At 33.9% G+C, this 25,951-nt stretch overlaps 3 protein-coding genes across 4 annotated transcripts; all 3 read right to left on the bottom strand.

The window, feature by feature from the left end:
• Positions 1 to 114: 114 nt before the first annotated feature.
• On the bottom strand, positions 115 to 4,498 carry LOC110714344. Of its 2 annotated transcripts, XM_021892849.1 has the most exons (6): positions 3,838 to 4,498; positions 3,423 to 3,564; positions 3,185 to 3,278; positions 1,156 to 3,082; positions 877 to 973; positions 115 to 801 (listed from the first exon to the last, which is right to left on the bottom strand). In XM_021892849.1, the coding sequence occupies exons 1-4, from the start codon at positions 3,981 to 3,983 to the stop codon at positions 2,814 to 2,816; spliced, it is 651 nt and encodes a 216-aa protein (XP_021748541.1). In that variant the 5' UTR covers positions 3,984 to 4,498; the 3' UTR covers positions 115 to 801; positions 877 to 973; positions 1,156 to 2,813. The 2 variants fall into 2 exon arrangements, with proteins under 2 accessions (XP_021748541.1, XP_021748540.1); XM_021892848.1 differs by lacking the exons at positions 3,185 to 3,278; positions 3,423 to 3,564; positions 3,838 to 4,498 and having other exon boundaries at positions 1,156 to 1,497.
• A 5,749-nt stretch (positions 4,499 to 10,247) lies between these two features.
• LOC110714139 (serine carboxypeptidase-like 17) lies at positions 10,248 to 15,346 on the bottom strand. The gene is made up of 14 exons (XM_021892612.1): positions 15,067 to 15,346; positions 14,232 to 14,380; positions 13,120 to 13,223; positions 12,885 to 13,007; positions 12,579 to 12,681; positions 12,424 to 12,461; positions 12,135 to 12,239; positions 11,783 to 11,863; positions 11,490 to 11,564; positions 11,331 to 11,402; positions 11,103 to 11,233; positions 10,869 to 10,982; positions 10,727 to 10,781; positions 10,248 to 10,630 (listed from the first exon to the last, which is right to left on the bottom strand). The coding sequence occupies exons 1-14, from the start codon at positions 15,228 to 15,230 to the stop codon at positions 10,547 to 10,549; spliced, it is 1,398 nt and encodes a 465-aa protein (XP_021748304.1). The 5' UTR covers positions 15,231 to 15,346; the 3' UTR covers positions 10,248 to 10,546.
• Positions 15,347 to 17,670: 2,324 nt separating this feature from the next.
• Positions 17,671 to 25,624, bottom strand: LOC110714376 (serine carboxypeptidase-like 13). Its single transcript, XM_021892883.1, has 15 exons — positions 25,515 to 25,624; positions 24,939 to 25,156; positions 23,887 to 24,029; positions 23,680 to 23,783; positions 23,212 to 23,331; positions 23,015 to 23,117; positions 22,269 to 22,306; positions 21,940 to 22,041; positions 21,668 to 21,760; positions 21,060 to 21,134; positions 20,077 to 20,148; positions 19,762 to 19,895; positions 18,930 to 19,049; positions 18,553 to 18,607; positions 17,671 to 17,904 (listed from the first exon to the last, which is right to left on the bottom strand). The coding sequence occupies exons 2-15, from the start codon at positions 25,124 to 25,126 to the stop codon at positions 17,818 to 17,820; spliced, it is 1,434 nt and encodes a 477-aa protein (XP_021748575.1). The 5' UTR covers positions 25,127 to 25,156; positions 25,515 to 25,624; the 3' UTR covers positions 17,671 to 17,817.
• Between the last annotated feature and the right edge of the window lie 327 nt (positions 25,625 to 25,951).

A 25,951-nucleotide genomic window follows, 5' to 3' on the forward strand; every position in this document is an offset into this window, starting at 1 on the left:
ACTGCCGATTGGTGGCAACTAATGGCAGCCAGTGAAACACCACCATTGCAGAAATTCTCAAGCTTTTAAGTGGTTGCAATATGACATGTAAAGTGTATCAAACATAGAAGGATATTTCATAATTAAACGACTACTGGTAGAATTTTTATACTGCGTAATATAAAAAGAAACCACACTAAAACTTTGAGAAAGCCAGTAAGCTTCTCTATTACAGTGTAAGAAACTTACCAGTTTATGCAACAAACCATTAATAAAACAGTGATACTACTTGGGAGGGTACATTATTGTGATAATACTGCTATAGTTCTTGAGGACACAAACCAGTAATCAAAGGAAAAATGTGAATCATCAAATGGACACAACACTGTTGTACACTTGTACATCTGAAAACCGTTAAACCATAACCCTTTGATTTAAGGCGCGCCTCACAAACACAATCGAGAGATTGATGACAGAGAGAAACAGAGTCAAGTGAATGACTTTCCCGGGATTGGAACCAGAGCCTATGTTCTCAGTTTGAAGGGACTCTATAGTATTATCAACTAGTAACCTTAGAGTACCAAAAATTCCTTGAAGTCCACTCCCAATGTTCTTCAACAGCCAGCTCAAAACCATTGAAACCAAACTGTGTTCGCTCTGAGAGTTGTCTGCTGCTAGTGCTGCAGCTGTGTTAGTGGTGCCGTTTGTTAACCTTATCGCTGTATTACCTAGCATTAGAGATCTTAAGAACCCCTGAACCGCGCTGTTATTCAACATAGCAGTAATGATGCCTGTGTCACACATTACTGATTTTACCATTTCCTGCATGCAGAAAGAAGATTGAGATCATCTTTTTGGTTGATCACTAGTTTGTAAGTTTTTATAAAATAGAGTTACCTGAACCACTGGTGTTTTCATGAACTGGAAAGCAGCATTTACCAGTTGAAATTCAGGATTCTCCACCAACATTCTTGGACATTCAAGGTTCATAAAACTGAAATTTGAAGGGAAATCAGTAGATCAGGTCAGTGAAAGCACCCGTGTATATGTTTCTTAGGATCTTATGATTCGATTCTAATTTCCCCCAACAATACAAAGTAGGCTTTGAAGTAGAGGAAAGAAATAGTAGCAAACCAAGTAAGAAGAGATTAGGTCCTAATGCTTTGCTGTTCATACCTTTGGATGGCTGTCATGGAGTAATCAGCCTCAGCTCGAGTGGGAACGGACCCAAAAACAGAATTGATACAAAACTTATCAGTTGATATTTGACCTTCAATCTCATTTCTGTTAGCTACAGTTGATGTTAAAGACGAATTAGAATTTGTTTTACCAGTTTCTTGTTCCATTTTATCTTTTGAGATAACAGAAAATGTAAAAATTTTGGAGAAGATTGACATATTTGTAACGGGCAATTTGTGTATTCAGTGAAGTATATAGAGAGGAGAAATTTCTTATTTCTTAGTTTTTTGTATCCTTGTTCCTTAGTCTATACCATAATGGCTGGTATATAAATCGAAAATATCGAATTGTTTAATGGATTCATTCAGAAAATATGAAAGTATAAATTTTCCAAACGCAAAAGTTAAAGCAGCTGATTATTTTAATGAAGTTGGGTTTAGTAGCTTTCGGCTTAAAGCATCCTTATGCATCATGACGAAAAGAAAGAAATTTGATTTGCCATCACAAGTACTCCGTACCAATTTTTTATACGACGAGGAAGCTTGTGAGGAAGTAGGCTATGGAAATCAGTCTAACCACGTCTGATTCCACGACCCTTCGTAGAAAGAGAGAAAAGGTGAAAATGCTGAGGAAAGGTGGTGAATTTGTGCTTAATTTAGTACAGAGTGTGTATTATGAGACAGGTAGAGGGAGATGTTTTCTGGATTCTATCTTTTTCGGGGTTAATTTTAAACGTCTTACATTAAAATGAGTGTAAGATCGGTCATACACCGTTACACAGGTCTACTCAGCTGCTTTCATTTCTGCCAAAAATAGAATATAAGCAAACTAGTTTGTGAGAATTTTGATGGAATATAGTTATCTGCCATAATTGTCTCAAAATATAACTTATTCCTAACCCTAGTACTAATTTGAGACGAAGAGAGTTCTTTTATGTTTTCATTCTTCAGTCAACCCATTTATATCTTGTACTGTTGTCCCAAATAGCCAAATACTAGCTCTGCCTTTCCCCTGATGCTGTTGCACCATGAGACCTGATTACTGACTAAGAGGCCGTAAATCAGAAGTCTAGGAGGCGGTGTTTTGAATTGGCAAGTTGCAATTGTGTCGACTTACAGTCATGTACTCATGTCAAGTCGTCGATTGGATTTATACTCTATTGAGCCATCTGATTAAACAATGTACATTAAGCTTTACTGATCTGTGATTCTAGATCATTGCAAAAGGCATTCAGTGATTCGAATTCAGACAACAGACAGTAACTGCAAGACATTGATTTACAACTTTTTTTTTTTTTACTTCTTGACGCACTTTACTTGTTAACTAAACTGTATGCAATTTTACAAGGTTTTATACAGACTACTACAGATAATTCCCATAGCATTATTCGACGAAAAATTATATGCCTAATTAGTTAGGAAACTATAGGTTACCGGATTACCTAAAGTAACATAATGAGCAAAAACTTGGGTTCAGGGTACTATCCAATCTTCGCCTTTGTTAGGTGCCTAATGGTTAAGCAATCAACCGGAATTATTTTTAAGAGCCGGGGAGCCAAGATCTATGCAGATTTTTCAAGAGGCTTGAATAGGTTGATTACAATACTTAAAATATGCACATGTTAATAAGCCCAAACTAACCAGGGTTAATCACGATTATGCTCCATAGGCACGAGTTACAAGCACAATCATGAGAGTAATGGTAGAGAGAAGTACAGTCGAAACAATCATCTCCTCGAACCCATGTTTCAATTCAGGGTTTGTTGTGTTCTTGTTTTGGGAAGACTCGAAGCTCTTGCTGACTACAGACTTCAACGACTCAATCAGTTGCAAAACTTTTAGCTTCATGTTGTCCAAAATCCACTTTAAAATCATTGAAACCAAGGCAGGTTCTTCATCAGACCTCTGATGTCTGCTTGATTTTGCTGCATCGGCAATTCTTCAGTTAATCAGTAAAGAAAAATTCTAAATAAGTGCAGTGTTAATCAATATCATGAAGTACTTCGTACAAAGTATCTGAAATGTACCTTGATTGACTGACTGACGGAACTCCTGAACTTCGTTATTGTTTATTACAGCATCCCACACAGCTTTATCAGATGATATCGAAACCACCATTCTCTGCACACAACAAAGATGTTTTACTCATTTGTTTTTCTTCTCTTCCTTTGTTTTTAAGTTACGAGTTGTAAATTACTCCGTACTCTACACATTAGGGGATGATGCTAATTGCTAAAGGCAGAACAAATTAATCAGTTAACTTACTTGAACATATGGAACTGTCTGTAGTAAGAGAAAGGCATCATAAACCCTCTGAAATCCAGTAGACTGCAGTTGATCATGGTTCAAGATAGGCTGAAGACGATCTAATATCGACATCGATGAAGAAAGCCCTTGCATCATGAAACTGAAAGTTTGAAGGGAATTTGATCAGACTACCTGTATGTTCTGTTTAATCTTGTAAAACTCATCTTAATATCTTACTTTAGAGGGGTTCTTTAGAATTTCAATATCCCATTTTTGTAATTGCTTATGTCTCAATATCTCATGCATATTTCAGTAATTGGATGATTAATTTCACTCAAAAATCACAGCAAGCAACAAACCTTGAGAACTAGGTGAAGGCAACTAAATATTATGTACAAAAAAGGTCGGTCCAAAATCCAAATATATTCCATACCTTTGAAAGGCTGTAATTGCATATTCAACTTCGAGTCGAGTAGGAACCGAACCGAAAACAGAATCAACAGAAGAAGAAGAAGTCGTTGGTGAAGCAAAGTTTAAAGTGTCAGAATTAGAGGCTAAACTTGTTGGTCTACCACCCATTATCTTCTTCTTAGTTTGAGCTGTGTGTGTTTTTTTCTGTCATGTAATTTCAAGTGAAGGAGATACAACGTATTTCTGGCCCTTTTAAAAAAAAAACAAAAAAAAGTGAAGGGAATAAAAGTAGAGTAATTGCAAGTATTTTGTGACTTACTTCGTATGAGTTATGACAAAACATGTAGATAGATAGACGACTTTGTTAACTCATGGTTCTCAATTGATTTACTTGTTTAGAGTTTTTTTTTTTTTTTTTTTTTTTTTTTTTTTTTTTTTTTTAAAAAAAAAAATAAATAAAAAATAACTAAGTTTTCAATGGTAATTTCTTTAAAAATTACAAAATGGCCCTATTTTAGCATCCTTTCCTTTTAGTTGTTCATCGGCTTGGGATTTCAATAACATGGACAATTGGACAAGGATAATAGTGGAAAGTGGAAACCATGAATACTTTATTTTTGGGATTTGTTAAACATCGCCCACAAATTACTATATAAAGCCCACAAAATTCACTTGGTTTGACAATATTGCCCTTGACCTAAAAAAAAACACTCACACTCTCATCGCTCATCTTCTTTCAACCTCTCTAAAAAAAAAAAATTCAAACAACGGCAATGTCGAGGCGGCAAGGCAAGGAATTGGCGGCGGCGGCGGAGGGAAGGAGGTCCCAAGGAGGCAAGGTACAATTTGTAAAAAAAAAAAAAAAAAAAAAAAAAAAGGGAAAACCGCCGTGACGGAGGTGGGGCGCCCTGGCTGGACGCCCAACCAGCGGTGGTGGCGCTAGCTGCAGACGCCGCCACCAGTAGGCTGGCGCCTGGACTGGACGCCATAGCCACGGTTGTGGCGTTTATTCAAGGCGCCGCAGCCGTGGCTGTAGCGTCCAGCCCAGGCGCCAGCCCACTGGTGGCGGCGTCTGCAGCTGGCGCCACCACCGCTGGCTGGGCGTCCAGCCAAGGCGCCCCCCCCCCCTTTTTTTTTTTCTTTTTTATATTTGTTTTAAAATATTGTTTTTATTTTTTTTTTGTTTTTTTGTGTAATATCTTTTTGAATTATTTTTATATTTTGTTGTTTATTTTAATAAATTTTTTCAATTTTGTTGTATTTTTTCTATGTTTATATTTTGTTTACAATTATTTGTTTGTTTTTTTTGTACATTTTTATTTTTATTCTCTATTTTGATTTGTTTTATATTTTTTTTGTGACATTGATATTGTTTTTGGTTAGTTAATTTATTTTAAATTTTATTATTGATATTGTTTTTGGTTAGTTAATTTATTTTAATTGGGAATGAATTATTTATGTTTATATATATTCTTCTGTGTTGGTTTTATTTCCTTTTTAAGTGTATTTTTTATTCTATTATTTTTATTTAATTGTTTTGTTAATTTCTTTATTATGTTAATTTGTTAGTATGTTTTTAGTTTATTTGATTTGGGTAGTGGTAGCTATTTTTCGTATAAATTTTTGTATGTTTATATATTTTAAAATTTTGTGTATAATTCACTGGGTCGTCATGGTGCGGGGAAGAATGTAGAGCTTCTTAGTAGAAGCTATTCAGTGGAGAGGTCGGGGCATAGACATGTCAGATCCCGTGGTATTTCGGCCTAAGCTCGTAGAGAACGGATCCACCGTCGGGATGAGGATGACGATGACGATGATGATGCTGAGGAGGGTGACCAGGAGGAGGAGCAGGAGGAGGGCGCAGATGAGGATGAGGATGTGGACGATGGCAGTGGACCGTATGATGATTACGGTCCATTCAGTCAGAGGGTTGATGACATGTACGAGACACATATGGTGGAGGTGCGTAAGGGTAGGGGTGGTAGGTTTGTTAGTAGATCTGGCACATCATCTGCGTCCACTGTATCTGGGGCAAGCAGGAAACGGTGGAGGGCCGGTAATGATTCTTGGGTTGTTAGGAGTGAGGTGCCCGGTGGGCCTGTTGACGGGAGTGTAATTCCTAGCTTTCTAGGACACATAGCTGCCCGTATTTGGGAGGACCAGGAGAGGCCTTCAGTTACGGGGTTGTTGAAATGTCATACCCGGGAAAAGACTTGTAGCTTTTTGTGTACATGGGCTGAGGCTTGGCCGGCGGAGAGCGAGATGTTCGAGCGACTGGAGGGCACTGGGGTGAATCACGTTCCTGCCACCATGCACGATAAGATTGACAGTACGCTGATCACGGCTTTCATTGAGCGATGGCAGCCGGATACAAACTCTTTCCACCTTCCGTTCGGTGAGATGACGATCATGTTACATGACGTCGAGGCCATTCTGGGGATTCGTGTTGAGGGTAAACGACTTTGTGCTGTGGCTGATGCGGATTAGGCAGATTTTCTGGCGGAGTTGTTGGCGGTGGACAGGGCTGCACTGTACACCGAGGCGCTAGGTGTTTGGGAACACGGAGGTGTGAAGATCGCATCCGTGTTGCAGCGGTGTTTGTACCCCAGTGCACGTAGGACGCACACGCACAGCTGAGTGCTTATGTTTTTCTACTCCTCGGATGTACTTTGTTTCCGGATAAGAGCGGCGGAAATAAGCTCAGGCCACGCGACATAGTAGAGGCGTGTGACCCCGACAGTGTAGGCCAGTTTTCCTGGGGATCGGCTACGTTGGCGTATTTGTATCGCCAACTAGGATTTGCGAGTCGGGCTGACGCGGCAGGTATCACTGGGTGTCTGACTCTATTGCAGACCTGGATATACGAGTACTTTCCTGCATTGCGACCACATCGTGACCCAGTTCCTATTGATGAGGGGATGCCGCGTGCTTGTGCGTGGATTCCGCGCTCGGAGAAGAAGTCCGTTGACCGCCTCCGATCGATACGGTTATTGCTGGACAGGCTGTCCCCCTTAGAGGTAACGTTTATAAATTGTTTCTACATTTTATTATTTGCACATATTATATTCATGTTATTAAATTTTAAAACTATGTGCAGGTAAACTGGATGCCTTTCGGCCCGAACCCTAGTGTTAGGGTACCCAGGACCCTGTACACGGGACTCATTCAGTATCGTGAGATCGTCGAGGCGTACATGCCCCAGCGTTGTCTTCGCCAGCTTGGATTTGTCCAAGTTGTCCCTCCTCCCCCGGCATGCCCGATGAAGGCGGTCCGACCTGCATCGTCGAGGGACTACGTCGTGCAATGGCCGGATATCATGACCGGGACGTGGGACCAGTTTCCGATGGTGGCCCGCTTATGGACTGCGGAGTTGCAGCGGCCGCCCTCTGGGGTTCCTCCCATGTGTGACCATTACTACATGGAATGGTTCAACCGGTATTCGCACCCGAGGTTGATCGCAGATCTCGACCACATCAATGATGATTATGTGCCACCGCCTACTGCCATGGAAGCGGTATGTCTTATATTATATTTATTAAATTGGACATTATGTTGTAAGTTTGTAACATTTTAGATTGTTCTTTTAGCTTCCAACTTAAACATATTATCATTGCTGTTTTTAAATTTTGATATAACCGTTCGTGGATCCGCGCAACTTACCCATGCAACATATAGAATGTAGTAAGCAATACAATATAAAAGATTAATGTTCTCATTAAAAGAGCAACGTACAAATAAGATTACAAATAAAGAATGTAAACATGAAAAACTAAAATGCAGCTAGGGTGTTCCATTCGTGGATCCGGTCATGATATAGCGCATCCCAACCCTCTACGCTCGCTGTGCGAATGTTGTATCCCAACCAAAGCAGCGGTCGATGAATCAATCCAGTCCTTGGTAGCTCTATGAGCGCTCTCAACTCTACATGTTGTAGTGTTCCCAAAATGAAGTACCATGTTTGTCCAATATTTGACAAACTTTTCCCTGTGAGGGACCCGTTGCTGCATCACATAGTCCACCAGTGTCGGACACCACTGGTACGAATCCCTGAAGTTAGCCAATGCTCGCTCATACGCTTCCTCTGTGGTAGCCTGTAGGATCTTCCGCCACTTACCATTCATCAATCTCTCTGCCATTTCCAAATTCTTCTTGAAAAGGTTGTAGGCTTTCACTTTCACGCAGTTGTTGATGTGCCATGTGCACAATAAGTGGTTCGATTCTGGAAACAACTCTGCTATGGGGGCAACGAGACCTCCCTCACAGTCGCTGACGATGGCTGCTGGATGAACATTAGGCCCGATGTAGTTTCTCAGCTTCTCCAACACCCAATAATAACTTGGAGCCGTCTCATCCTTGATGATTGCATGACCAATCAGAAAGTTCTGGTTCGTTGGAGTCACCCCCATGATCTCAACCAGTGGGAACTTGTACTTGTTTGTCTTGTTCGTTGAGTCGATAAAAATCACAAATGGCCAAGACTTGATCATATCAGCACAATCAGGATGCACAAGGAAAAGATGAGTCACCTCCGCTGTATCTTCATCAGAATCAAACCAGAACAGGTAACCACGTGATTGTGCCTGGTGTAGCAGCTGCTGTATAGGGTTCCTTCCCTCTGACCGTTCAAACCTGAGTTGTTGTCTGACGTTGTAGATGTGTCTTCGGTTTGGATGGTCTTCTGGAAATTTCTCTAACACAGATGCTAATATTTTAGCAGGCTTGACTTGAGCATCACTCATTTCTTTCACAACTAGTTTCGCAGCAGGACTTAAGCCGCTCAGTTGTCGATGACCCTCTTCATATACTATCATCTCATGGTTGTGATACCCCCATTTAGAGTAACCAATCACTTCCCAACCGTCACGACTCCGTAGTTGTCGAACCTTTACTCTGAACTCACACCCACAACCTTTCCGCTTTGTATCAAACCGAGTGGCTGTACGAAAATCTCTTTCTTCTCTTTTGCGATAACGGTCACATCTCAAAATGCGATCCATTCTACCATCCCGTTGAGATTTATGAGTTACTACTACCAAGCAAAATCCAGCTGCAATTGCAACCTGTTTTGCCCAATCAATCGCCTGTTGAGCTTCTTCGAATGGACCATCATGTCCAAATATCCCACTGTAATCATTTCCGTCTCCACCATAATCCTGCATCAATTATATATTACAATAAAAACATTTAACGGATAATACATTTAATTTCTATATTTACACAGAATTAACACAAAAAAAAAGCATAATTATATATAATCAAACTTAATTTTTATAAAAACCCAATTCGAATTTTCAAACTAAATTTAAAAATATACCATTTCGAATTTTCAAACTTAATTTTAAAAAAACCTATTTCGAATTTTCAAAATTAATTTAAAAAAAACCCATTTCGAATTTTTTTAAAAAATCATTTTCGATTTTTTTTTTTAAAAAAAATAAATAAAAAACAACAACAAAATCAAAAAAGAAAAAAAAATTATTTTATAAGGGTGGCGTCTGCCAGGGCTGCCACAACCACTGGACTGGCGCCTGGCAGGGCCGCCTCAGCCAGTAGAGTGGCGCCTGGCCAGGACGCCAGTCTGGTGGTCTGGGCGTCTGGGCTGGACGCCACTCTGGTGGTTCTGGCGTTTGGCTTGGACGTCCAGGCTACGGTTTGGGCGTCCATCCTAGGCGCCGGAGCCACTCCGACGGTAAACCGTGAATTTTAACGGTGACTTACCTCGTTTTCCGTCGACGACGACGTACCTCCGGCGTCCCCCGCATCTCCGGCATGCCCTCCGGTCTCCCCCGGCGAGCCAGTACGGCTCCACATTTTTTAAACCGAGATTATTTTAATTTTAGAAAATGGGCATAATGGTCACACCAAATCATATTTGTGGGCTTTATATGGTAATTTGCGGGCGATGTTTAGCGATTCACTTATTTTTACGCCCAAAATCAACATTTTTACTTAAAACATAATTTTCTAGCTCTTTTTATTGGTTCGGACAAGACTCTTTCTTTGAAACCCAATTAATAAAAAGTGAAGCATTAATAAGTGTTTTATTCTCTCCTTTTCTAAATTAATGCTTCATATTGACTTTTTGCACTATTTACATACTCTAATAATATGAGGATTATACATAAAGATTTTTATAGTTATGTGCGTATTTGTTAAAATTGTTTCAATGTATTATTTCTAAATACTATCAATGTTTTTATTTATTATTATTTATCTTTATTGATAATTATAGATATTATTGGTCAAAGTTTTACATTGACATATGTACTCAGTCAAATAAATTTATTTTAAAACAAAAGGAGTTTCTTAAGTTTAGGTCATAGACTCACACCAAACCAACTTATCTTATATTCACTCATTTCCTCACCTTATCCTATTAAAGTATAAAGACAATGATGTAAAGAGGTTCAAAATTTCAAATGCTTAATCATATAATATGTAACAGGCGCGAATGCGCGATTATTTTATTAATAGTGAAATAGCTCTCTACTCTGATAATAAGGAGAGCAAGACCACTTTTATTTTCAAAGGAGGTTTCACCCTAAAATCAATTAATAATAAGTCGACTCACACAGATTTTCCTCAATATGCATACATACCGGTTAACAATAGGCAAAACCGCGGAATATGAAAGAAACATTTAAACTAGCGCAAGGTATATACTAACTTTGTTGATTACCTAGTGCACTTATTCTGAAGGCAAAAAAATTTCAAATTTAACTATCGCGACACTAGAGATAATCTTGTGCAACCCATCTTTGAATCATGAACAAACTTTCTCGAGGTTTATACTCTGAAGGGCAATGTCCTGCTCCCTACAATCACAAATTCAATTATTATAATTTTTTCCCGAACAAAAACAGAAGAATTGATTAAGAGAAATAATACTGAATAATGTGTCTGATTTATACCTTAACTGTGGTAAATGTCAAATTGTAGTGCCCATTTGAATAATCTGTAACATATCTGCATAGCACAATACTAAACAGTCAATAAATTTCAGTGAAAAAATGTTATTTTTTCTAAAGAACAATAGAAGTACAAGCAAATTACCCAGCAACTTGGCCATTTACAACCCATGGCCTCCAATCTTTATCAATTGGTACGTCGAGTTTCTTGATCCATCTCTGTGTGCCTACATATGTAGCACTCAGCTCTTGATCACCACTGTTAAATTATGAGCAAAATAGAACTTTGATTAATGAGGTTTATAAACTATAACCAAAGTAAATGAGGTTTATAAAGTTTTGGTATTGATGATTTGCAAGATCACTTGTATGTTGTTACCTGTATATAAGTGCTCTAATATGCTTGTTTGCAAGATATTGATGATCACCAAAGCTGTTGCGCATCATTGTTGAGTTGTATGTTCGAGTCCTCATGGTTAAGTTACATCGAGTCCAATGACCCACAGTTCCCTAAAATCAATTAAGGTTAGTGATGATATTATAGTTCATAACAACAATAATATGAACCATTTTCTGAGCTTTATTAACAGTTAGATAATCAGCTTACCTCCCGGACATGAAGTGCTTGTCGAACTTGAACATTATTTGCCCAATTATCGATGATCAAATTAAAGTTTTTCTATACCGCGAAAAGAAGACAAGGAAATGGTTATTGGTAGACAGTACTACAGCTTGATCAAGGATGAAGAGCAATGGAATTACATACCCGACACCAATTGCTTGGGTACAAATCATTGCATTTTGACTCCAAAATATTATCATCATCTAATGGAGAAATAAACTGCATAAGAGGTAATTGTTACTCCAATACTTTGATTGAATACTTCTCTTTCGAAAACACAGATCACATATACTAGAAGAGCTCATAAGATAGATGCTTAATAGCATGATAATAGGCATCTCTACTCAACATATCACAAACAAAAGAGCTCAAGCTATTATACTAGAAGAGACACGCTGCATACATCAGCCACATATATGTATGCATACATCACTCACATCAATTACAGTCTGAGCATTATCTTCGCACTCTGCATTGCTGATATTCCAGTTCGGAGCACTACAACTTACTTTGGTTGACTGTAAAATGAAATGTAACAAACGATGAATAATTCTTTTCAACAAATTCAGCATAAAGCACCATAACTTACTTTTCTAACATTCTTTGAATTATACTCGTATCTGTTACTGTACTAACACTTCTACCCTCTGCTTACCTTGAGCAAGATAAAAAAACCTTGTTACTCTTTGTTCAGTTAAGTTTACTCGAAAACACCCAGTGTTGACCACACTCATCGAAATAAAGCTATAAGTTTTCAACCATGAAAGATGCTGAGTTTCAAATGTGTACCTCATAAAGATCATCTGATAATAGGGATACACGGTGAACAAAATCGATTCTCCCAATTAAATCACTCTCGTGTGGATCACTCACAGGACTTCCGAGAACATATCCCTGGATCAATAAAACGGTGAATACAAGTGCATCAATTTGTTAACCTTTTCTCCTCATCTATGATGAAACAAACTATATAGTAGCATGGCAACAAAAATAAAAAGGATGAATGCAATATGCAATGTAAAAAGTTCTAAACAGTTCGATAAATACATAATAATCTCTTATGGAAAGAGTATCATACCTTAATATTGATTGATGAACCAGTTTCATCTTCATTCCCTAGATAACAAATACTTTAACAATAAGGGATAGAAATCGAAATGGACTACACACAAGTTTTTCTATTACTTTCTTTCAATATAATATAACACATTTAAATTACCAAAAGTTCAGTACCTTTTACAATCTCTTGCATGATGAATGGGACTATAAGTCCACAATACGAGCTACCACCAATGTAGAGAGGATTTTTTACAAATTGAGGATGTTCCACATAAAACTGCATGCATTTCATAGAAGAACTGGTGAAAATAACGAATTTAACAAGACTGGACAATGATATTACGATAGTTTTATAAGCTAAAAGCCATTTACTACCAGCGTGCACCAACTGGTAAATTTACATATTATCAGCCATCAGTTGGATTCTAGGCAGTACTTGAGCAGATCATACTTCAGTGCTACAGTAAGGGGTTCACTGACCTTTCGTAGAAATTCGTAGATCTGTTTTGATGCTTTTATATCAGTAGTATAGTAAGATTCAGCAGTTGTGGAATAAGAGAATCCGGTGCCCACAGGTGACTCTAGAAATAGTATGTTGACTACCTGTTATTAAGAAAAAGAACAGAAGGACACCACATTTCTTTAGTTATATAGTCTAATATCACATGATAATAAAGACTCAACCAATTGTATCATACATATATTATATATACACCTTGTTCCAAGAGTAGGGATTTAATTGAAGAGCCGGTAGATCAGTCTCCCAGGTAGATGTAGTACGGTTGAAATATACTCCTGTATAGTTGAAAGATAATGGACCTGTGTGGTTGAAGTACCATATATTAAACATAGAAACCTTCATCATAAAAAACTATCATACAAAGTATAAATTTGATCAATTCAGAAACTATAGGTCCATTGTCCAGTTGTAAGCAGAGAAGAATGTTTCAAAAAGTATACAACCATTCTAAAAACATAATACTAAGGGTTTGTTCTCTTCATCTTAATTTCAGTTCAGTTCCTAATTTCCTTCTCTCATAAACAATTCATTTCAGTTCAGCTCGGCTCCAATCAGTTCAAATCAGTTCAGTAAATCAGAATTGGCCCTAAACCACATTAATTCAGTCATCCTGGTTGAATAGAATGCAGAAGATGAGGCATATATAATTCAAGCACAATAGACAAAGGAATCTCATATGAAATGAGGAAATATTGGAAAGGAATAGTAATAGAGATAACAGCTCTAAAAGTAATGGCTAAGAATAACACTGGGCCTATGAAAATTGGCAGGAAGCGATCATAAGGGATCTAACTCGTCAAAGAATATATGCATATGCATATGCCAATGTCAATGTCAATACTTTATAGACCATGTTCATCCTAAGTCCCAAATTTCTTTTATTGCCCCAGTTAATTGATGCACTCTAGTCATCTTAAGCTATGAAGGCGTCAAAGCAATGTTCACAAACTCTTCTATACACATGATAATTATAGCCCATCTTATTTGAAAGCGAGACAAGAAAGCAAGGAAATAGAGGTTCTAATCCTATATTTGGTATCAATCAAGACTGTGGCGAATCTAATAACATGAGACACCAAGGATCGGATCATATCAAGCAGCAAGCGTGCTGATTCTTTACTAAGATTTCGGAATGTTCTATCTTCTATATTGTTAGTCATTCCTGGACTCCAAGCACATTGTTACTCTTTCACAAATTACTCGAACAAAGTTACATCACATTCTACTTTGGTTACTAGGGAATTTAGCTTTTACTGATAGAAATAAGGACTGTTTAGTACTATTAAATAGAGAAAACATCAAGTTACCAATATGTTCAAAAAAAATTGCAGACAGGGAAGTGCAACCAGGTCCTCCAGTGAGCCATAGCATAAGTGGATCGGTTTCCGGGTCTCGGTTGGACTCAATAAGGTAGTAAAATAGCTGCACCTCCTCCCCCTTCCCCACTCCAATATATCTACAATTACAACATTCATGGTCCATCATATAACCCAAGCTTAAGAATATTAACATTAATACATTAGATAATGTTATCCTATAGTAAAATGTGCTCAAATCCAAAGCTATATGACCCAATTAATTCAAAGTTAAGTAGACCTAGCAAAAATTGTGAAAAGTTACTAAACAAATATGCACTTCAAACCAAAAGTGGGTCAAAACAACCTTAAAAACAAACATAACCCAAACACAAAAGATCAAAACTTGAGACATTTATTGCATAAATAAATGTGTTTTTGCCTAATATAAATATCAATAGCTGTGTTTTTGTCTAGTATAAATGCCAATAGTTACTAATGTTAGCATTAGTAACTAAAATAGTAAGTGAAAATAATAAAGAGTTTGAAAATTTGTAAATTTTTATTGAAACTAATCTAACAAAATCGTACATATTTAAACGTTACATACATCATAAGATACAGTCTAATTAAAATATGTATCAAGCCAAATCATCTATTGCAATCAGTATCAAACATAACTACCAAGACAACATGAAATCCCCAATTCGAAAAATTCACTATAAAATGATAATCTTACAAAAAAATTGAATATTCAAGAAGCAGCTTTAGATTATTCAGAATAATTAGCATAAATAAAATATAGATTATAAAATAAAATAAAGAAGTAAAATAGTGAACTGCATACCCAGTATGAAGCTTGAAAGGTAGATTTCCAGGAAACCCAGGTAAGGATTTGACGAGTTTTGAATGTGAATTTGGTAAATTAATCGAATTTAATGGTAATAATTTGAACAATAATACCAGAAGAAAAACAGAGTAGCTCTGTTTTCTAAAATTGCTCTGCTTCATAATTGGTAAAATTAATGATAATTTGAGTCACTAATCATAATATTTGACTGTTTAAGAGTGAGTTTTGTGGGTTTTAACTTTTAAGGAAGGAAGGCCTTTATTGGTGTTTCCCTGAATTGGCCAATCATTGGTTTTCTCTTATCAACTCTTTTCTGTCTTTTGCCCTAAAGTTGACAACTCTCAATGGAAAACCAACACGTGTGTTATACTTCTTCCATTTTATACGAAGTAATACGGAGTATCCCTATTTAAAATCTTTTTGTGTAAATTACGATAAGGGAAGAATATTGAGATAAATGCATTTGGACCATTTAAATTGGTGGAAGAATAAAAAAAATGTAAAAAATAAAAGTAGTCGAGAGAATAGAAGGGCATAGAATATGAAATTAATAAAGTGTGCTTTATGAGGGTCCACTAATTGAGATAAATGAATTAAATATTGTTTAAGTTTTTCAAATAAGGAAATTGAGCAAGTAATTAAAAACGGTCACAAAATGAAAGTGAAGCAAGTATTTAAAAACGAAGGGAAAATTTTGGAACAAAGAGCACATTGGGACTTTTTTTTTTTTTTTGGAGAGAGGCCATTAAAATGAGGGTGTTATTTACATATGTATTTCATATGAGTAATAATTATTGCAACTTCTCCATATTTATCATTACATTATTTTATTACTCGTATTTCTTTCTCCCACTAATCTCAATACACATACTTGCTACTTGCTAGAGTCCAATTTACAAAATTAGTACACTCCTTTCGTATGAATAGTGAAGGGATTTAGGTACTCTGAGCGGAATTTCACGAATCTCATTTATACGCACCTAAATAGGATCTCATACATATACAAATAAAGGATCACGTAATAGTTTAGAATTAACCTTGGATGCGTGAATTCCCAAGCTTTCTTTCACCTTCTTGCGGAGATTAGAGCCCCAATTCACTACAAGAAAAATCTATTTTCGTAACGATTATTTCGTAGCGATTGTACATTCGCTACAATATGCAAGTATGTTTGTGAAATAATTAAGGATGTCGTATCATTTTTACAATCGCCATGGTTTTCCCATATAAAATCGATACGGAAAACATACTAATACATATCCACACTATTTTTACACATTTATATAATTTTGAGAAATCGTATCATTTACAATCGCCACTAAATCCTAAAAATCGAAACGAAAAGCCTTTTCAACACTAGATATATAAATATTGTTTGACAAAGAATACATAAAATATGTCATAGTTTATTGGTGAAACATTTAATATAAGAGTCTGAGGTTGCATGTTCGAATCCTGTAAAGATCATATGCACTACTAATGCTAGTTGGACGGGAGAGATTAATCTCCTCTTCTATGGAGAGTTTCTAACCGGTTGTAGAGAGAGGGGAAGGGAAAAATATTACGTTGTTTCTTTATGACTTTATGAGTGATGAACGTCAGTATATTTCTCCCAAAGCCTTTTATAATATATAATCATATTATCTAATTAGGCCAAGACTTATTCCTATCTTGCTCCTTATGGCCAGTCATTCACTAAGCCCAACTTTTGGACTCGATATTCTTGTTCGACCTAACACCATAATGTGTAACCTCATAGGATCCATTTAGTTGGCATTGGTTTAACCCAATGATCAATATTGGTCTCTAGCAAGACGTAAAGACGACCCAACTAAACGAACCTATTATCTCCATAATACGATCCATATTATATTAGTAATTGCATGAGAGTCGAGGACACATTTCCTTCAAATAGATCATACTCCTACTATCAATAAATGATGTCATTGTTTTGACTTTTAAAGTCAAATTTTAACAAATATGATAAGAAAATTTCATTAATATTTATTTTGTATAAAATATAGAGTTGTGCCCAGTTAATTCCCCTGATAAACAAAGGTATAATCGTCTTTTCAAGTACTAGTGGGGGAGGAGTACATGTGTCTTTTCATATACTAGTTGAGGGGTACATGTGTAATTTCCTAAATACAAGTTGCAAATAGTAATTGAATAGCTGACCGAAAGTACTGAATAAATGACCACGCTTTTTAATGTATTTACATAAATGTCACCAGAAAAATTCGTTTATCTGGCAAATAAACTTGTATTTGCCGTAAAATATAGCAATGTGATATTCATTACAGATATGCCACCAAATTAACACAAATTCGTTTATCTGGCATATAAACTTGTATTTGCCGTAAAATATAGCCATGTGATATTCATTACAAAAATGCCACTAGATTAACAAAAATTCGTTTATTTGACAGTCGAACTTGTATTTGCCGTAAAATATAGCAATGTGATATTCATCTCAATGATATGAATATTTTTAAGGTCAAATATAAGTTTTAATGCTCCCGTTAACACTCGTTGGCGAGATTCTTTTAGTGATAAAGTTAAAGATATTAATGGTCGAAAGTGTATCTTGATTGTTGAAGATATTAGAATAATTGATACTCCGTATTAGTGAATTTTGAACGGACATGCTTTAAGTTTTAAATAAAGTTTGTCTAACATAAGCCAATATACTTCATGAAGTGCAAGGTACAAATTCTACAAATGATAATGTTGACCATATTCGTGAAATTATGATAGAGGACTAAATGCGATCCATCTTTCAAACATCGTAAAACATTCTCGCGGCTTATACTCGGGTGCAACATGCCCTGCTCCCTACAAAAATAGCAATTTGATTATACAATGCTACAAATTTAATAATGTCTTAATAGTATGATTTCTCAATTGCAAAAATAATCAATTTAAGCTCTATTTGAATTGGAATAATACATAATCCTAATTCCTAAATTGATCATATGTATTAAAATCAATATATTAGTATATTTTTTTTAATGATTAATTATTAAATTTTAATTTAAGCAAGTTATTTTAAAAAAAAAAAATTGTTTTTGTCAACTATATAAATGAGCAATAATACTTACCATTTTTATGTTGATACATAATTACGGAATAATTCGGAAATATATAATCTTTTTCAAGAAGATATAATTTTAGTGAAATATTTTTTAAGAATATGATCTTGATCAAATATTCTATGTTACTTCAATTTTGTTCGATAATTAACAATTTTTATATTTTATGCTATAAAAAATTAATTTATCAAAAGAAAATATAGGGTAATTAAAATAACCGTGCATGGCACGGGACCTAACCTAGTAATTATATATATATATATATATATTTTATCAGACCTAGTAATTATATATATTGTATACCAAGTATAAGAAAATAAATAAATAAAGAAATTATATATATATATTTTTTGAACAAATAAACAAATTTTGTGGAAGGGCCGTTTTATACCTTAATTGTAGTGAATGTCAAATTGAAGTTGCCATTTGAATACTCGCTTACATATCTGCATAATTTCATAAAGCAATAGATTAGTAATGACCTTCATGCAAGTGTGTTTATAATTATTTAACACTGCCAATAATAGATACCATCAATAATAATAAATACTTAAAAGAAAATGAGAAATTTTAATATCAAACCAAATTAGATTTATGTAGGAATTGAAGTTCACTCACTATTCTTAAATTGTAGTTTTAAGCGATTAACTTCAACATAAAACCAAATTAGATTTATGTAGGAATTGAAGTTCACTCACTATTCTTAAATTGTAGTTATAAGCGATTAACTTCAACATAAACAAAAATATACTCTCAATGAATAATTACCCTGAAACTTGGCCATTTTTAAGAAACCAAGGCCTCCAATAATCATCATTTGGTACAATATTAAGCTCCTTGATCCATTTCAATGTGGACACATATGGAACACTCATATCTTGGTCACCACTGTTACACAAATTAAAATCAAAGTAATTATTGTCAATGTTACAAAAAGATTATTGAAAATAAAAAGTGTGGCGTAAAGTATTGTTGAGTCAGCGTAAATTTATATGCATGTATTTTAACATGTAATGGTCGTTTGAAATATGACTACCAAAATATTTTAATGATAAAATAATATGATTGGTTCATTTTTTTCCCCCTTTTTTTTTTGAGGAACATTTTTTCACATTATAATATGGACACATTTAGTCTTTTAAAATCTACAATGCAAACATGCATGATTATTGAAAATTTTAATCCAATTTTTTATTTTAAGGAATTATAAAATTACAATTAAAATTACATGAATGAAACTCAAATTGGATAAATAAAAAGATGTTGATGATATTGTTTCATTGAAAAAAAAAAAACTTTACTACTTGAAGAAAAACAAGTTAATTATGAACTGCAATATGCATAGTGCATAATCAATTGAACATTATGATAATCATATTTCAATCGATCACTATAAAATTTTCAATTATTGTCGAGGTTGTTGAAAACAGACCAATTAAGAAAAGGATGGAAAAGAGAGTGAGGGATAGCTCAAGTGGTTAGAGCTTCCCTCCCGATTCTAAGAGATCTTGGGATCGAATCTCACCCCACCCTTGTGGCTCTCTAAACACCAAAAAAAAAATGATGGAAAATATAAACCAAGTAGTAGTATATGGACTACCTGACGATTAGTGCCCTGAGAGGTTGGGTGGTAAGATTCTGATGATATATGATGCTACTGTCGATATCTTTATCGTACTTAAACACATCAAATATTGCACGACCACGACAACGAATCCATTGGCTAATCGTTCCCTAAACATGCATACATAATCTCAAGAAAATAAAACATTGGCTATACTTTGACATATGTACGTATCAAAGTTTAAGCCAAATTTTGAAATGACATGTAAAGAAAATAAAGCTAGAACAAGATTATGAAATCTTAACAACTTATTGAAGAGTAATGGATGGATTAAATTATACAGAGTATTACCTCTAGAACATGAAGAGCTGCTTGGACATTAATGTTATTTGCCCACTGGTTAGCAATCTTATGATCATTTTCCTACAAAAAAAAAAAAAAGACCATTTAATTGATAGTTTTGTTCTTAACATAATTAATCATCCCAACTATAATTTGAACCATTGTAAATAAACCCTTGCTGTATTTATTATTACATGTTAGGTTGTTAGTTTGCTACGGGTACCTTAAATTAAGTATTAATAAAAACTACAAAGCAGACATAATATAAACCATCAAATGCAATCAAGGAATTCAAGCTTGATCACGTAATAGTAATCAAGTAAAAACAAAAAAACCAAAAAATAAAAAATAAAAAATAAATAAATAATAAAAAATTAATACAAAGGGTGTACTCCGATCTATAGCAACTAAATTCCATTTCAATGTGAATAAGGGCCTATTCATATTTACTGAACTGAACTGAATTGATTGGAGCTGAACTAAACTGAACTGAAATTAAGTAAATGTGAGCAGGCCCTAAGTCACATGGATTTACAGTATTGGCAACGAATTAATTAATGCTTATTAACCTAAGCACAAATATTATAAATCTATTTGTATATCTTTTAAAAAAAAATACTACGTATATATAATTAGGTGTATAATAATATACAAAGTATAAGCATGATTAAGGCTATATTTTAATTTGTTCACTTTATTTACACTTATTTAAGGTGTAATAAGTTCAAATCGGGAAAAATAAGTTATGATAAGGCGAACCTAATACAAATTACAACTAAAATAAGTTTTAATAAGATGTACTGTATTAAATAGTTCAGATAAGTGAATATTAGATAAATAGAACACAGTCTAAAATTATAATCTCCAAATTTGAAAGAAATATTGACATGAAAAGTTGAGAATAATTATACAGATAAATAAATGTTGACAATGCAAAGTATAGTATTGCAACAGGAAGAAGAGAAAAGATTAAAGCAATGGTACGTACGTACCCGGCACCAACGATTTGGCGATGAATAGGTGCATTTAGGATCCAGTATATGCTGGTCTTCTAGTACATCGATACACTGCATTACCAGTATTATCTAGTTATAAAATAAAAGTATAATTTACTATTTTGTGGTTAAAATAGTACTTCAATTTTATTAATCTTGTTAAAAAAAAAAAAGGTTTTACATCAAACATTGATAAATTTAGATGAGCTTATGAAAATAAGTTTGAAGAACGATTTATTAGAGCTATTATTCAGATCAGTTTATTATATAAAATAGGATAATAATATAGGTAGCCCTTAAGGCTATATAAAAACAATAAATAATTAATTTCCTAAATTGAAATTAAGTTGGGAATTTATATAAAAATTACACACAGATCGGTATAATAAATGTTAAGGGGTATGTTAATAAATGTTAAGGGATATATAGTGTCTTTGATCTTGTTTTGGCCGAACACACCCTTAATAGATGTATACGAGATTGTGTATTATATATTTTTGGTTTTTGAAAATGAGATTGCTTTATAAATAATGCAGTATGAAACTATGGATTGGTGAAAATATGTACTAAGGAAGAAAAAAAAAAAAAAAAAAGGAACCACTCACATTTGATACATCTTCAAGAAACTTGTTGCACCGTGCATTACTCTTATTAGCATAATTTGTCCGATAATCTCCATTGCAGCTTAATTTGGCAGACTAGCAATTGAAGAATACATGATGCATTATTAGTGAAATAATTTATTATTATTTTTTTTTTGAGAAAATTAGTGAAATTATAAATATTTAAAGAACTAACATTTTAACAAATTAAATATTTTAAAGAATTACGTACATAAATATCTCGTTATATAGAAAATTAAGTAATAACGTCTAACCTTATAGAGCTCATCGGATATAAGAGACACGCGATGAGCATATTCAACTTTCTTTTGATCATCAAGGTACCAAGCAGTGAGTGGATTTACGAGAATATATCCTTAATGCATATATTACCAAGAGAAAATAATTATATTTAATTTTAAAAAAAGTGGCAGATCGAATAAAAATGAACAAATGGAGCATATACAAAGTATATACTTGAATAATGCGTGCATTACTCCTTCCGTCCCTTAATTATATTCTTACTTCTAGCATTTATCCCTCACATAATTAATGAAGAGAAGTAGGAATCTAATTAAGGGATGAAGGGAGTATTATACCATACCTGAAGATTAAATTTTGGTCCAATACCCGCTTCATTTCCTAAAGGATGCAAAACTCAAGGAAAAAGTTACAAGAATATCACAATGACTAGGTTACATACGGTGATAGTTATACATTATTAATAGATACATATTATAATCATAAATTAGTCGAGGAATAATAAAAGTATGTGATATGTTAAATTTTAATTGTACCTTCTAATACACAATTAAAAATAAAAGTAGGTAAAAAAATCCGACCAATATTTTTTTGTTGTTGTAAAACAGATCACAAAATTATTTTAAGAATAAAATTTTTGGTATATAATTGTCCAATTATCTGTTTTAGAAAATTTATTTGTGAAGTCTTTTTGTTTTAAATATACTACATCAATATGGAATATGTACAACAAATAATATTATTTTCGAAATTGATTTGTTTCCTTAATTAATAGATTTTTTTATATAAAAAAATAATAATAATAATTAAGAACACACCAGGAGATGACACGTGCCATTGCTGGTAGGTGTGTCTTTTAGTATATATTATATTGATGATTATTGATATCTTAGCTAGAAAAGCAAAGACCTTATATCTGGCAAAGTTTTGATTTATAAGATTAAAATCCAAAGTTTGCATTATTTTAGAAACCATATAGTAATTGGTTTGAGTAATGTCAATGTATTGCATGAATATAAAATCAAAATTACAATACTAATAAGATTGTTGAATAATTATGAGTAAATTTATATGGGAATGAATAAGTACCTTTTACAATCTCCCATGTAAGAGATGGGACAACTTTTCCCCCATATGAAGCACCAGCTATGTAAAGAGGGTTTCTTGCAAATTTAGGATGCTCAATAAGCCACTGTATGCATCACACTTCAGAAATAAAAATAACCAATAATTTGAAACTTCATATTTTAGGCTATTTTTTTCCCCTACACATGTAACAAACTAACCTTCTTCAAAAACTCGTGTGCTTGTTTTGATGTCTTTGTATCACTTGGGTAATAAGATTTGTTAGTTGCATAAGAGAATCCAGCGCCGGAAGGTGAATCTAGAAATATTACGTTTGCAACCTAAAACGTAGATTGAATAATTATTTTGAAATACAGAATGAATTTTTTTTTTTCTACCTCCGTTTCCGCAACAAAGGAATATTTTATGTCTCACAAATAATACCTCTTTGTTGCACTTAATAAGAAATGGAGGTAGTATATACTTTTTACAACCTAAAACTGTTTTTTTGGTGTTTAGAGAGCCACAATGGCGGGGGTGAGAATCGATCTTAAGATCTCCTGAAATCGGGAAGAAAACTCTAACCAATTGAGTTATCCCTCACTCTCACACCAATGTACAAACTGTTAATTACAAATAGATGAATAAAAAAACTAGGGTAATTAGATAATTGGATTAGAAATATATACCTTGGTCCAAGAATAAGGATTTAATTCAAGTCTTGGTATATCAACCTCCCAAGTTGATGTTGTATAGTTGAAATCAATTCCCGTAAAATTGAAGGATAAAGGCCCTTTATTTGTTGCATTATCATTACAAAAAAGGCTATTAGAAAATTAATTGCCAAGTTTCTTAATAAATCAATTATAAAACAAAGTTACTGACTGTGAATTTACCAATATGCCCAAAAACAAGATCAGTAAAGGAAGAACAACCAGGACCTCCAGCAAACCAAACCAAAATTGGATCTGTTTCTGGGTTTTTCTCAGATTGTATGAAGTAGTAAAATAATTGCACTTCTCCCCAAACTTCAATATATCTGTATTGATCAAACTTAAATCAACTTATGAATAAACTTGCAATTTTTTATATTTTAGTTTGTCGCATTTACATTTTTTTCCCACTATTTCTAATGCACATAAATTTGGTCTTAAGGTACATATTAAATAATAATAACTTTGCACTAATTTTTTTTAAAAAGTTACTTCGTATTATATTGAATTGATCTACACATGGAAACAAACTTAATAAGTTATCGCATCACCTTTTTTTTCCTTACATAATAAATCGATTTTTGTCTTCCAACTGAACATAAACTCTATATTGTTGACTAGTTTTCAACCTATGCTAGGAAATATAAGTTTGCATTGGATTAATAAAGTTAATAATAAGTTCAAATAAGAGTTGATGAGGGCGTGAAACTGAAAGATATTATCATTTAAACACTGTACAACTTAATATCAACAAGTATTACTCAATCCGTGTTTTAATAAGTGTCATAATTTGACCGGCACATAGTTTTAGGCAATATAATTGACTTAAATAAAATAAGAGGTGAATAAGGTAGTTAGAGTATTGAAAAATTATAAAAGAAAGATAGTGGGGTTAATAGTTTATTGAAAAGTAATGAAGTGTAAGGGCCTGTTCTTATTGACTGAACTGAACTTATTAGAGCTGAGCTGAATTGAACTGATTAGAGCTGAATTGAACTGAATTGACTGAACTGAATTGAATATTTTATAAGAGAAGGAAATTAGGAGCTGAACTGAACTGAAAATAATCGCATCAGAAGAGACCCTAACACTTATTAAAATACATCTGGATTTGGTAAGTGTAACACTTATTAAAACACGGAGGGAGTATTAGAATTGCTGATGACTCAAACTATTATAGGTTGAGATATCCGCATATAAACATATGAATCTATAAAAGTATATGGTATACCTACCCAGTTTCGAGAGTGAAAGGGAGTTTTCCGGGAAATCCAGGCAGAAATTCAACAATTGTAGATTCCGATTCCAATGTTTTTGTTGTGGCATGATGAGGATAATTGGACAATGCCAATGATACCAAACTCATCAATATTACTATCACTTCAACATAGTAAGCTACAACCCTTGATGCTAGCTTACTCATTTATGCATGATACGCTTGTCGCCTTTCTGCCTACAATGTAAATTAATGCATAGTTTAATTATACATACTCAACATGAAACTAACAAGATAACACTCAAAAATTATAAAAAAAAATAACAAAGTTATTCTAAAATTATCAATCAAGACACATTAATGATAATACACACGAAGTTACTTATTTGGGGTAACTCGGTTGGTCATGGATTACTCAATTAGTAAGAGATTACTCAATTGGTTAGGGGTTTTTCGTTAAGTGTTTTAGTGTAGTGTGTTACAGTCGGCCACACAGTGTACTCAGCCACACAGAAAACATAATAATAATAATAATAATAATAATAATAATAATAATAATAATAATAATAATAATAATATAGAGTAGAGAGCTCACCAGGTTTATATAGCACTTCTGGAAAAAAAAATTGTGGAGAGCGCCTCTTATTTCACTATAAATAGCAAAATGAGTAATGGTTATTTGCTTATTTCTATTTATTGGAAAAAAAGAAAACAGATGGTATTATGGTAATACCAACTACTTCGTACTCACTGTATAAAATTTAATAAATGAGTGGACCAATAATAAAAAAAATGAGTGGATCAAAATCTAAGATTATTCATCTTAAAATTTAAGAGGGCGTGGACATATAGGATACGGCAAATCAAAATAATTACTATATAACTTACGTTTCAAAAGCATATGAATCAAATTATTATGATTCGTATGCACTTTTTTCGATAAATGATTACTATCGTATAACTAATGTCTTAAATTTACAACTAATATGTAACGAGGGAAACAATTTGAAAAGTGATCAACAGTGTAACGAT

The sequence above is a fragment of the Chenopodium quinoa genome, unplaced genomic scaffold, assembly GCF_001683475.1.
Source record: "Chenopodium quinoa cultivar QQ74 unplaced genomic scaffold, ASM168347v1, whole genome shotgun sequence".
Taxonomy (NCBI): domain Eukaryota; kingdom Viridiplantae; phylum Streptophyta; class Magnoliopsida; order Caryophyllales; family Amaranthaceae; genus Chenopodium; species Chenopodium quinoa.

Excerpts from the sequence above, each read along its gene's own strand:
- LOC110714376 (XM_021892883.1), bottom strand. The coding sequence starts at position 25,126 with ATGAGTAAGCTAGCATCAAGGGTTGTAGCTTACTATGTTGAAGTGATA. Across the intron at positions 23,784-23,886 it reads TCTTGTTTTTGGGCATATTG|GGCCTTTATCCTTCAATTTT; the intron begins GTAAATTCACAG and ends CAACAAATAAAG. Across the intron at positions 19,050-19,761 it reads CTCAGGGCACTAATCGTCAG|TGGTGACCAAGATATGAGTG; the intron begins GTAGTCCATATA and ends TTTGTGTAACAG.
- LOC110714344 (XM_021892848.1), bottom strand. The coding sequence starts at position 1,376 with ATGTCAATCTTCTCCAAAATTTTTACATTTTCTGTTATCTCAAAAGAT. Across the intron at positions 974-1,155 it reads TCCATGACAGCCATCCAAAG|TTTTATGAACCTTGAATGTC; the intron begins GTATGAACAGCA and ends TTCAAATTTCAG. Across the intron at positions 802-876 it reads TGAAAACACCAGTGGTTCAG|GAAATGGTAAAATCAGTAAT; the intron begins GTAACTCTATTT and ends TTCTGCATGCAG.
- LOC110714139 (XM_021892612.1), bottom strand. The coding sequence starts at position 15,230 with ATGAAGCAGAGCAATTTTAGAAAACAGAGCTACTCTGTTTTTCTTCTG. Across the intron at positions 11,234-11,330 it reads AAGCACTTCATGTCCGGGAG|GGAACTGTGGGTCATTGGAC; the intron begins GTAAGCTGATTA and ends AATTGATTTTAG. Across the intron at positions 10,782-10,868 it reads GTAAATGGCCAAGTTGCTGG|ATATGTTACAGATTATTCAA; the intron begins GTAATTTGCTTG and ends TGTGCTATGCAG.